The following is a 13,212-nucleotide window of genomic DNA, read 5'->3' on the forward strand; positions in this document are numbered from 1 at the left end:
AATACTTTTTTTTTTATGATAGCGTTGGCAGTTGATGCTAAATTCTTAGATAAGTTTACAGACTCAAAGGCTAGAAACTGCTGCTAGCCTAAAATAAGGGATTTCGATATTTTAGTTCGTACGATGACTCATAGATGGCGACACGTAGACTACTAGCGTAAAAAACACATTTCGATTTTTAGTTCGTACAATGTCTCATAGATGGCGACACCTCCACTACTAGCCCAAAAAAACGGGTGGCTATCATTACTTCCAAAGCCCGTTTCTTCCAAATCTCGTTGCTTCCAAAGCCCGTTGCTTCCAAAGATCGTTGCTTCCAAAGGTCGTTTCTTCCAAAATATAGTATGAAACATAGAATTTGTAGTAGGAAAATAGTTTGAGCTCCACCCAAATCTCTCGGTGCGTGGACAAATCTGTCGGTGCGTGGACAAATCTGTCGGTGCGTGGACAAATCTGTCGGTGCGTGGACAAATCTGTCGGTGCGTGGACAAATCTGTCGTTACGTGGACAAATCTGTCGTTACGTGGACAAATCTGTCGGTGCGTGGACAAATCTGTCGGTGCGTGGACAAATCTGTCGGTGCGTGGACAAATCTGTCGGTGCGTGGACAAATCTGTCGTTACGTGGACAAATCTGTCGGTGCGTGGACAAATCTGTCGGTGCGTGGACAAATCTGTCGTTACGTGGACAAATCTGTCGGTGCGTGGACAAATCTGTCGGTGCGTGGACAAATCTGTCGGTGCGTGGACAAATCTGTCGTTACGTGGACAAATCTGTCGGTGCGTGGACAAATCTGTCGGTGCGTGGACAAATCTGTTGGTGTGTGGACAAATCTGTCGGTGCGTGGACAAATCTGTCGTTACGTGGACAAATCTGTCGGTGCGTGGACAAATCTGTCGTTACGTGGACAAATCTGTCGTTACGTGGACAAATCTGTCGGTGCGTGGACAAATCTGTCGGTGCGTGGACAAATCTGTCGGTGCGTGGACAAATCTGTCGGTGCGTGGACAAATCTGTCGTTACGTGGACAAATCTGTCGTTACGTGGACAAATCTGTCGGTGCGTGGACAAATCTGTCGGTGCGTGGACAAATCTGTCGGTGCGTGGACAAATCTGTCGGTGCGTGGACAAATCTGTCGTTACGTGGACAAATCTGTCGTTACGTGGACAAATCTGTCGGTGCGTGGACAAATCTGTCGGTGCGTGGACAAATCTGTCGTTACGTGGACAAATCTGTCGGTGCGTGGACAAATCTGTCGGTGCGTGGACAAATCTGTCGTTACGTGGACAAATCTGTCGGTGCGTGGACAAATCTGTCGTTACGTGGACAAATCTGTCGGTGCGTGGACAAATCTGTCGGTGCGTGGACAAATCTTTCGGTGCGTGGACAAATCTGTCGGTGCGTGGACAAATCTGTCGGTGCGTGGACAAATCTGTCGGTGCGTGGACAAATCTGTCGGTGCGTGGACAAATCTGTCGGTGCGTGGACAAATCTGTCGGTGCGTGGACAAATCTGTCGGTGCGTGGACAAATCTGTCGGTGCGTGGACAAATCTGTCGGTGCGTGGACAAATCTGTCGGTGCGTGGACAAATCTTTCGGTGCGTGGACAAATCTGTCGGTGCGTGGACAAATCTGTCGGTGCGTGGACAAATCTGTCGGTGCGTGGACAAATCTGTCGGTGCGTGGACAAATCTGTCGGTGCGTGGACAAATCTGTCGGTGCGTGGACAAATCGGTCGGTGCGTGGACAAATCTGTCGGTGCGTGGACAAGGCTCTTTTTTGAATGTTTAAGTTTTAACGCGATGGCGCCAACATTACTTTATTAGTTTATGCCGAATTGGATATAAGGGCGCGAAATATTAAACGCCGTTTGTATAAAATTATATTACTATGCCTGTAGCTCGTGTTCGTAATTGTTAGCAATTATTCCTATCGTTATTAAGCACAAAATATGTCATCTCCAGTTTACATTAATGATAAACGGCATAATTTTATAAGATATGTTACGTAAGTCATATCAAATAATTTTCATGTTTACATCACAGATTCTCTCAATGTAACCACGTTAGAAACGGAGGGTTACGTTGTTTGCTATTTCAACAGTCCACATTGCCGTTTGTTTATTGGTTTGAATTGCTATGAATTGAATAGGTATTTGATTTAATTACTGGTATTCAAGCTAAACATATCTATTATTAACATATCAATATTAACATATTGTATAGATAATCTTTATGTTACCACCATGGATAAAGAATGCGCGTGCGGAAATTTGTTTTCACGCTATAGGATCGGCAACTCCCTATCTCGAACGACAGCTTATTCTGTATATACTCTGTTACAACATCGGTTGTCAGCACGCTTAAAGCTAGGAAATTTTAAACGATTTTAAATCCTGAAGATCCTGAAGTTTTTTGTCTCTTGTCAGCACGCGCTTGGCTAGATTACATAGAAACCTAGCTTTGCGCGTGCTGACAACCGATGTTGTAACAGAGTATATACAGAATAAGCTGTCGCTCGAGATATAGAGTGAAAACAAATTTTCTCACGCGCATTCTTTATCCATGTTACCACAAACCTAGCACAGGATATGATAAAAATTGAACGCAATATATTGGAAATTATAAAGAAACTCCTCTAAACATTAGAGTTAAGGTGAATTATTTATTAAAAGTCATTATATAAGCTTAATGAGCACTGACGACAAGTTAATTTCAACGTAATTAAGTGTAATTAACGTGAAATTAAACCAAATTATACATTTTTTGGATGAAAAATCAGATAACTCTTAATGGTGTTCTTGATTAAGATTGCATCTACCCAAGCCGTTGGTAAAGCCCGATGTTTTCTCTTTCACACTTAAGCTAATTTAAATTATCTCCAAAGTACCTTAATAGGCGCGAAATTCAAAACTTAAGCGTAAAATGAGAATGGAAAACTCCACTATATTTGCAATAAAGGTGAAGTATACATTTAAACTCATTTTATAACCTAAACGTACACTGCCAAAACACAGTCCTACGTTAATTTTAACTCAATTAAATATAATTAACGTGAAATTAATCCAAAATATACATTTTTTGGATAAAAGCTCAAATAAAATAAACTCTTCAATTATGATTAAAACTATATACCCAAGCCATTGGTAAAGCCCAATATTTTCTATTTCACACTTAAGTTAATTTAAACTATCTTTAATGTACATTAATTGCCGCGAAGTTCAAAAGTTTTTGGTTAAAAACTGAATATGTGAAAAAATATTAAACTGCACTAAACATTGCAATTAGAGTAAAAAATTCTAATAAATTTTAAGCTTAATCCACTTTAACGAACCACGCTCAAATTAAGATTAAAACATCACAAGTTTTTCGTACAGCCACAGTAGTTTCCTATTTCACTTTCAAATTAATGATCATAATAATGATCGTTAAAATACATGAAATGCCTATACAATAAAATTTTAGGGTAATTGCAATTAAAGTTAATATTTTATTGAAACTTGTATTATAATCTAAATACACACAAGATAAACAAGATAAGCCGTTAAATTAGACTTCATCAAGTATAATTTATGTGAATTAAACCCAAAACAGGAATATTTTGGGTAAAATCATGGATACCTTATAATTAAACTAACAAATTAAAATTAAAACTACACTTATCTTTCACCCAGCCTCCATTTTCCTGTTTAATTCTTACCATTAATAAAATTGTCATTTAAAAGCATTTTTCCCATTTTTAAAAGAGAGCCATTGAAAAGGAGCGATGTTTAAAAGTTTTGGGGCAAAATAGTGATTGTTCCGCAAAAGTCAAACAGTCACTCCTCTAAAGTTTGCAGTTAAGGAGAATTTCTTGTTCAAACACGTATAATAAACTGAAATAACACTAGTAAAAGAAGATAAGCCGTTAATTTCAACTTAAATAACCATATTTAACGTGAAATTAATCGAAAACAACTGGTTTATTTTTGGGTAACTATAGATAACCCTTAACTGAAATAACGCGAGTTGTTCTTTCGGCCTAAATGTTTTCCTATTCAGAACTTCCCCACTTTCCTTCGCGATCTTGGGGGCAAACCACATAGAGAAATTTTTATTAAAACATAGGTTTACAGGTTTATTTTCAGCGGTATTATGATTCACTTTAATGGTAGCAACAAGAAGAACACATTTTTTCAAGAAAAAAGATACGAAGCTTTGTATTATGGATAAACTATGAAACTACCTCTACTAATCATGAATGATAGTGTTTCAACATCCATTTAAAATTTGAATTTAACCTGTAAATATAGACTAATCTAGGAATATAATTAGGAATTACCAACCTTCGCGAACCATGAACGAGTGTTCCAACGTCCGTTGAAGATTTGAATTGAACCTGTAAATATAGACTAATCTAGTAATATAATTAGGAATTACCAACCTTCGCGAACCATGAACGAGTGTTTCAACGTCCGTTGAATATTTGAATTTAACCTGTAAATATAGACTAATCTAGTAATATAATTAGGAATTACCAACCTTCGCGAACCATGAACGAGTGTTTCAACGTCCGTTGAATATTTGAATTTAACCTGTAAATATAGACTAATCTAGGGATATAATTAGGAATTAATTACCAACCTTCGCGAACCATGAACGAGTTTTCCAACGTCGGTTGAAGATTTGAATTTAACTGAAAATATAGACTAATCTAGGAAGACAATTAGTAATTAATTACCTACCTTCGCGAACCATGAACGAGTTTTCCAACGTCGGTTGAAGATTTGAATTTAACTGAAAATATAGACTAATCTAGGAAGACAATTAGTAATTAATTACCAACCTTCGCGAACCATGAACGAGTTTTCCAACGTCGGTTGAAGATTTGAATTTAACTGAAAATATAGACTAATGTAGGAAAATAATTAGTAATTAATTACCAACCTTCGCGAACCATGAACGAGTTTTCCAACGTCGGTTGAAGATTTGAATTTAACTGAAAATATAGACTAATCTAGGAAAATAATTAGTAATTAATTACCAACCTTCGCGAACCATGAAAGAGTTTTCCAACGTCGGTTGAAGATTTGAATTTAACTGAAAATATAGACTAATCTAGGAAGACAATTAGTAATTAATTACCAACCTTCGCGAACCATGAACGAGTTTTCCAACGTCGGTTGAAGATTTGAATTTAACTGAAAATATAGACTAATCTAGGAAAATAATTAGGAATTAATTACCAACCTTCGCGAACCATGAACGAGTTTTCCAACGTCGGTTGAAGATTTGAATTTAACTGAAAATATAGACTAATCTAGGAAGACAATTAGTAATTAATTACCAACCTTCGCGAACCATGAACGAGTGTTCCAACGTCGGTTGAAGATTTGAATTTAACTGAAAATATAGACTAATCTAGGAAGACAATTAGTAATTAATTACCAACCTTTGCGAATCAAAATTCAAAAATGAGGGTTTCAACGTCCGCTGAAGATTAATCCAGGGAGGAAAGACTTGATTTATCGGTCGAACAAGCACAACTGGCAACCATCCGCCTTTTTCATATACTTCGGGCTTTGTGACTGAAATGGGCTATGAATCCCTTACAGCAATCCCTATGACGCCTCATCCTTTCCCCCATTTTCGGCGTTATTACACATTTTTCCTAACAACTAAAAATCTGTAATAATGCCGAAAATGTGTAATAACGCCGAAAATGGGGGAAAGTTTGACGCGTCATAGAGATTGCTGTATGACTTGTTATTTTCATGCCCCCTCTCACATAAGGCGAATATTTCTTAACTGAATATAGTTCAAAACACATTATTAAGCGTTAATAATAAGTTTAATTAATTTAATCCTAGGTTTTTTGGGCGGGATATTGTAGATAATGTTTTAAAATGTAGGATATAGTTATAATTGTGATTTTTAGACCGTTAGAATGGTTTTCACGTTTTATTTAATTAGGCTTATATTAATTAATAGGATATTTATTTTACAGTAGTTTAAGCTAATGAATCGAATGGCGATATGCAAAATAGTATGAAATTATAGGTGAAAAAAATATCATTGTACGACTTCAAAATAAATTTTTATTTCGACTTCCTGACCCTAAAATTAGTGAGGAAAAATAGTTTTTCTTCTTAAATCACTTTTATTACGAGACGTAATTAACGAAAAACGTAAAAATTAAATCCAGCGAATCTTAACCTTGCAAACCTATGAAGTATTTAGGGGTGTATTACACTAGGTTGAAAGCTGAAGTCGAAGACCACTTTTACAAAATTTAGTTTTTCGGTTTCTAATTGTAATTAGCTTAATTATTTAAGGAAGTGCATCAACTATGAATGTTTAATTATGCAATTAAACGTCCGAAAAGACAGCTTATACTTTTAATTTTTCGTCTTTCAAACATATTTTTGGCATTAAAATAGCAATAAATTTAAATGAAACTATCCGATTCTGACGTAAAAAACTGTTAGTAATCGAATAAAAGTAATCGCAAGATCCTAATACTAGCGGTTGATTAGTTGTTCCACTGATTACGGTGATCCCTATTTTTAAGTTCAACCTAACTGGTTTAAATTCTACTTTTGATCGATTCCTGTTACTTTCTGGTGTCCCCATGTTTTTCCTGCCATTTTGAAGAACTTGAAAAGCCCTATTCGCCTGATTCTGGTCCAACTACTGACTCTATCTTAAAGCGGTTAATTGCATTGAATTCGGTGTTAAAAACTATACAAATTGGCGTCAATATATTTTCAAAATATTCATATAATTGGCAAAATTCGATTTCCAGCTTTCGGCGATCGGTGGTCGATAGTTCGGAAATTGCTAGTCCTACGCTCTCGAAAGTGAAATTAATCTGATTTTTCAAACTTGAATTAAACTTTCATTAACGATCTATTAAATTTAATAAAGAGCGAAATTGCAATTAAAAAGTCATTAGCAAAATTCAAAACACTGCAAGAAACAAAACTAACTAACAAACAAACAATAGTAAAAATTCATTTTTATTACACTGGTGACTGATAACAAAAATCAAAACTGAATTGATTTTATACTTTAAACCACGTATAGTAGAAATGATAGGCTTTACAATTAAAAAAATAGTAAATACTGAATGAAGATTAAAGCCTAATTAAAATAAGTAAGCGTGAAAACCCATTATAACGGTCTAAAATCACAATTATAACTCCATACTACAGTATAAAACGTAATTAACAATATCCAGCCCAAAAAAACCCTAGGTTAAAATTAATTAAACTAACTTTTAAAGCCTAATAATCATAATGTGTTTTGAATTATAGTCAGTTCAGAAAACTTCGCCTTTAGTGAGAAGGGGGCATGAAAATAACCAGTCTTACGGCAATATCTGTAGCGCTTCCTCCTTTCCCCACATTTTTCGGCGTTATTACAGATTTTTCCTTGCCGGGAAAAATGTATAATAACGCCGAAAAATGGGGGAAAGGATGGCGGCTCATAGGGATTGCTGTATGACTGGTTTGCATGGCCCCTCGCACTATAGGCGAAGATTTCTCTTAACTGTAATTAAAAACACATAAGGCGTTAAAAATTAGTTCAATTAATTTTAACCTAGGTTTTTTGGCGGGATATTGTTAATTATGTTTTAATGTGTAGTATAGAGTTATAATTGTGATTTTTAGACCGTTAGAACGGTTTTTCACTTTTACTTATTTTAATTAGGCTTATATTAATTAATAGTTAGTAGGATATTTATTTTGGGGTAGTTTTTGCAACCTTTAGTTTTTCCAATTCAAATTTTCAATATTAATTTAATTTAGGCCTACTATGAAACAGAACAATTTAAAATCAAAAATTTGTAAAAATTTACTTCATATTAGGGATGCACCGATATATCGGCCTATCTTTTTAATATAGGTATCAGCCAATATCGGCTACATGTAAACCGATATTTCCGGGGAAACTTGACAAGATATAAGGTACTCAATGAATACTAATTGAAACACATCACACAAATTTATTCCCACAATTTAACATTTCCATTTAAAAATGCAAGGTTTTCCACAATCTCAGTTTTATACCGTTGTTCACGACTATGAGAAAGTAATTTCCCTAGTTTTTCATACCTACCACAAACAATCCTCAACGGCCATAAATGAAGAGGAAGTATATTAAAAAAATTAAATATTATGTAAAAGTTACAGATATCTATATTGCACATGACACGCGTTGAACTTTTAAAAAACATTTAAATACTATATCCACAAGGGCCATGAATGACACCAAATCTGTGCCTTAAAACGCGGACATCAGCAAGAATGACCCTTTCAAGGATTATCACGTAAATGATCACGAACCTTATGTCCAATTTCAATTAGCGTAAATTGAAATATAAGCAACTTTGGTTTTGTTCTATCAGAGGTGGTTCCGATTCGGACAAACTCGCAACTATTCAAGGCTCTAATGTACATTGACCTTTTAGAAAATATTTAAATATTATATCCTCAACCGCCATAAATTAATTTAAAAAATTTAATATTATATAAAAGTAAGAGGGTACTGTTCCTGATATCTATATTGCACGTCACACTATAATAGGAATGGTACAAGAAGCTTTTGCAAATCTATTTAGTAGAGAAACAATATTTTTAAAATTGAAATATAAGCAACTTTGGTTTTGTTCTATCAGAGGTGGTTTTGGCGAACTTCGGAAGTTGTCTTTGGCTTAGTTAATGGTCTGGGCTTGAAAATTGTTGGAACAATACTTTTCTTAAACCAATTACAATGTTATAAATGCACCAAAATAGTTTATGGTTTTTGTTAAAAGAAACTATTTTATACATAATTAATGATTATTGCTGTTTTTTTAATGAAAATAGTCATCACTTTAATAATTGCAGTTTTTAATGCTACTATTCATACACCAATTATTGTTGTTAGTAATAATTGAAAACAAGTAAGAACACGAGTTACAGACATTTTAATATACATGTATTTTATGAATACTACATTTCACATTTAGTGCTTTATATTAAACTCAGTACGAATCAAAGCGAAGAGGGGAGGCGGTAAAAAAAGCCATTCTTTGAGTAACTTCTATAATTTGTAAATATCACAAAAATAATTGGTGAACTGTTTTTAAATCGTACCTTTTTGAAAATTAATAAATGATTAGAACTGTAAAAAACAACATAAAAAACAATGAAAATATTACGTTTAAAAAAAACTGTCATTCTTTGAGTAACTTCTATAATTTTGAAACATCACAAAAATAATTGGAGAATTTCTTTTAAAACCGTACCTTTTTGAAACGTAATAAATGATTATAACTTTAAAAAAACATAAAGCATATCGGATGTTGTTAACAAGGAAAATATTACGTTTGAAGAAACTGTCATTCTTTGAGTAACTTCTATAATTTTGATATATCACAAAAATAATTGGTGAATATTTTTTCAAACACTACCTTTTGGAAACGTAATAAATTATTATAACTATAAAAAACATAAAGCAGATCCGACGTTAAAATTTCATTCTTTGAGTAACTTCTATAATTATGAAATAGCACAAAAATAATTCGTGAAAATGTATTTTCTTATAAAATCCTTACCTTTTCAAACCCTTCGTGGGATTAGGAGATTCAGCTTTTAAGATTTAATTGCAACCTTTGGAATACAGCCCAAATGTTAACGATTTTAATGATGAAAATTAAAAACTTTTAAAATTATTTTAGGATAAAAAAAGGAATCGGGCTTTTAGAACATTACATCATGCTTTAAACTTGATGGAAATATTTTAATATGGTAAGAGGTAAGTAAGCTAAAATTTTGTCATTTCTTTAAGCAAATAGTCATGAAATTAATAATTACAGTTTTTAATGTTACTATTCAAACAACATTTATCATTAACGTTATGTTGATAATAATAATAATAATTGCCAACAATCAGGAACATTGATATTAAGAAAGCATTTAATATTTCGCGCTTTATATTAAGCTCAGTATGAATCTTGGTATGAATAAAGTAAAGGTGGCGCCATCCTCTTAAACTTTCTTCAACAAAAAAGCCTCAAAGTTTTAAACGTATAGATTTGTCCACGTAACGACAGATTTGTCCACGCACCGACAGATTTGTCCACGCACCGACAGATTTGTCCACGCACCGACAGATTTGTCCACGCACCGACAGATTTGTCCACGCACCGACAGATTTGTCCACGCACCGACAGATTTGTCCACGCACCGACAGATTTGTCCACGCACCGACAGATTTGTCCACGCACCGACAGATTTGTCCACGCACCGACAGATTTGTCCACGCACCGACAGATTTGTCCACGCACCGACAGATTTGTCCACGCACCGACAGATTTGTCCACGCACCGACAGATTTGTCCACGCACCGACAGATTTGTCCACGTAACGACAGATTTGTCCACGCACCGACAGATTTGTCCACGTAACGACAGATTTGTCCACGTAACGACAGATTTATCCACGTAACGACAGATTTGTCCACGCACCGACAGATTTGTCCACGCACCGACAGATTTGTCCACGCACCGACAGATTTGTCCACGCACCGACAGATTTGTCCACGTAACGACAGATTTGTCCACGCACCGACAGATTTGTCCACGCACCGACAGATTTGTCCACGCACCGACAGATTTGTCCACGCACCGACAGATTTGTCCACGCACCGACAGATTTGTCCACGCACCGACAGATTTGTCCACGCACCGACAGATTTGTCCACGTAACGACAGATTTGTCCACGCACCGACAGATTTGTCCACGTAACGACAGATTTGTCCACGTAACGACAGATTTGTCCACGCACCGACAGATTTGTCCACGCACTGACAGATTTGTCCACGCACCGACAGATTTGTCCACGCACCGACAGATTTGTCCACGCACCGACAGATTTGTCCACGCACCGACAGATTTGTCCACGTAACGACAGATTTGTCCACGTAACGACAGATTTGTCCACGTAACGACAGATTTGTCCACGCACCGACAGATTTGTCCACGCACCGACAGATTTGTCCACGTAACGACAGATTTGTCCACGCACCGACAGATTTGTCCACGCACCGACAGATTTGTCCACGCACCGACAGATTTGTCCACGTAACGACAGATTTGTCCACGCACCGACAGATTTGTCCACGCACCGACAGATTTGTCCACGCACCGACAGATTTGTCCACGCACCGACAGATTTGTCCACGCACCGACAGATTTGTCCACGCACCGACAGATTTGTCCACGCACCGACAGATTTGTCCACGCACCGACAGATTTGTCCACGCACCGACAGATTTGTCCACGTAACGACAGATTTGTCCACGCACCGACAGATTTGTCCACGCACCGACAGATTTGTCCACGTAACGACAGATTTGTCCACGTAACGACAGATTTGTCCACGTAACGATAGATTTGGGTCGGGCATATCTTAGGAGTTTTCCTACTACCATATTTTTTTAACCAATCATATTGCAGGGGGCGTCATTTTGGAAGTAACGATCCAGCCAGCCGGCTCGTTACTTCCAAATGATTTTGGCTTTGGAAGAAACGGGCTTTGGAAGCAATGGGCCTTCCCCAAAAAAACAGATATTTAGATATTTTAGTTCGTAGGATGAATCATAGATGGCGACACGTGCTCAGTGAAGCCTCTAAAATTTCCCACGTGGTGCCACTGCCGCGCGGGAAATAATTTTACACGAGGCGTCTGGACATGCAGGATAATTGCATTGTTTTTCGGCGATATTTAAAATGGTAATTATGTCTTTATTTATATTAAATTAAGTTAATTCAATTATTATGGTTTGTTCTGAATGTATTAAGACAATTGTTTTCGATACATAATTTGGTTTATGTAAGATACCAACGTATACTTGCCCATGGTCTTAAGTACAACATTTTTACGACATAGTATTAAGGTTAATTTTAGTTGCGTGAAGGAATTTTTAAGGCGCGTAGAAAGCTTTTAAATTTGACAGTTTAAATTAACCTTACATAGACCACCCAAGAAGCCAAGCGGCATAAAAACATTATAATCTCTTTTTCTTCAATAATTCTTGAACTTGAAATTTTACAATTTCACCTTAAAACACCAAGTGGTTTTGGAAAATCCCAGCTTTTTTTGGGGGGGGGGGGGGTTATGGAGGGGGCTTACATGTACACGCACGCTCTTTAGGAGGTGGTTGTTTATCTTTAATCCTTCACATCTTTGGGTTAATCTACTTTCATTCAACAAATAATAAATCTCCCGGTCCAGTGCAAATAATAATAATAATCCCAGACTGTTAAAGGGGTCAGTTTTTCAATGTGAAGTTGAGAACCATTAGTTGTTTAGGCAACTAACGACCTTTAACCTTTGACCACCACTGATTCACGTGGGTTTATAATTTATAGGCGAATTTTCTTGTGGGAAATTTCCCCGTAGACAAATATAATAAGATTTATTTTTGATCCCTGTTATTACGTAATATAACCTTCCATTTCCCGCTAGGCTGACCCTAGTAAGTAACCTCTCTTAATTAATGTAGCGTGTCCTTTATTGCCGCCCTGGTCAGCGTCCCTCGAGTCTTGTCTCAAGGATAAGAGTATTCCTTTCAAGACTTTGGTCGTCTCTCTTCCGTTTGGGTAATTAGTTCCAACATCAGTTCCTTATGGGAGGGAGGACTAAGGTATCCCTTTTCTGAATGACGTCATTGTTGATGTCCCTCTTGCCATGAAGTCCATATTTTTGACCTCCAGGTGGTGAAAACCCCGTATGTTTGATTCCCCGGGACCCTCTTTTTCGCCTCTGTAACATCTTCGCGGTTTATTTTTTTGGAACGCGGGAAATTACGTTACATGCACGTCTTTTTCTGCATGTAGTTCGATAACCACACAAAGACACTGTTTATTTTCGAACCCAAAAAACGCGGCTTCCCGCCTTTGATATTAGAAACCATCGAAATTGGACACAACAACATTGAGTGGGGGCCCCCTTGTATAACTTTCTAGGAAAACCAAGACTTCCGTATAAGTAATCTTAATTAAGACCTTGGAATAAGTCAATTAAAAATAGACATAATAGGAAATTGGCGGCTTTGCCACCCTTAATGATTTACCAGAGATTAATAAGTAAAATTTAGGCCTAATCTGTATCTTTAATGTACTTCAACGGTACCAGGATAGCGCACATCCGACCTTGAAGTGTAGAAAGGGCGTGTATAAGTTA

At 36.4% G+C, this 13,212-nt stretch overlaps 2 protein-coding genes and 1 long non-coding RNA gene across 13 annotated transcripts; 2 read left to right on the forward strand and 1 right to left on the reverse strand.

The window, feature by feature from the left end:
* Window positions 1-123: 123 nt before the first annotated feature.
* LOC149661552 (uncharacterized) lies at window positions 124-2,180 on the forward strand. Its single transcript, XM_089843789.1, has 3 exons — window positions 124-144; window positions 376-2,008; window positions 2,047-2,180. The coding sequence occupies exons 1-2, from the start codon at window positions 124-126 to the stop codon at window positions 1,825-1,827; spliced, it is 1,473 nt and encodes a 490-aa protein (XP_089699915.1). The 3' UTR covers window positions 1,828-2,008; window positions 2,047-2,180.
* A 3,360-nt stretch (window positions 2,181-5,540) lies between these two features.
* LOC149661553 (uncharacterized) lies at window positions 5,541-8,781 on the forward strand. Its single transcript, XR_016368930.1, has 2 exons — window positions 5,541-7,949; window positions 8,027-8,781. It is a non-coding gene; the product is annotated as an uncharacterized LOC149661553 (long non-coding RNA).
* Window positions 8,782-9,185: 404 nt separating this feature from the next.
* On the reverse strand, window positions 9,186-11,582 carry LOC149661554 (uncharacterized). 11 transcript variants are annotated; one of them, XM_089843095.1, is made up of 4 exons: window positions 9,840-11,582; window positions 9,581-9,635; window positions 9,351-9,436; window positions 9,186-9,271 (listed from the first exon to the last, which is right to left on the reverse strand). In XM_089843095.1, exon 1 carries the CDS (start codon window positions 11,456-11,458, stop codon window positions 10,025-10,027), a length of 1,434 nt encoding a protein of 477 aa, XP_089699221.1. In that variant the 5' UTR covers window positions 11,459-11,582; the 3' UTR covers window positions 9,186-9,271; window positions 9,351-9,436; window positions 9,581-9,635; window positions 9,840-10,024. The 11 variants fall into 11 exon arrangements, with proteins under 11 accessions (XP_089699221.1, XP_089699223.1, XP_089699220.1 ...); XM_089843097.1 differs by having other exon boundaries at window positions 9,351-9,464; XM_089843094.1 differs by having other exon boundaries at window positions 9,351-9,518.
* Window positions 11,583-13,212: the final 1,630 nt, after the last annotated feature.

Source organism: Phalangium opilio, unplaced genomic scaffold (assembly GCF_054372755.1).
Source record: "Phalangium opilio isolate 3A_F unplaced genomic scaffold, DU_Popi_V2 ptg000070l_1, whole genome shotgun sequence".
NCBI lineage: Eukaryota > Metazoa > Arthropoda > Arachnida > Opiliones > Phalangiidae > Phalangium > Phalangium opilio.

Excerpts from the sequence above, each read along its gene's own strand:
- LOC149661552 (XM_089843789.1), top strand. The coding sequence starts at position 124 with ATGACTCATAGATGGCGACAC. Across the intron at positions 145-375 it reads TGACTCATAGATGGCGACAC|TTTGAGCTCCACCCAAATCT; the intron begins GTAGACTACTAG and ends GTAGGAAAATAG.
- LOC149661554 (XM_089843095.1), bottom strand. The coding sequence starts at position 11,458 with ATGGTAGTAGGAAAACTCCTAAGATATGCCCGACCCAAATCTATCGTT.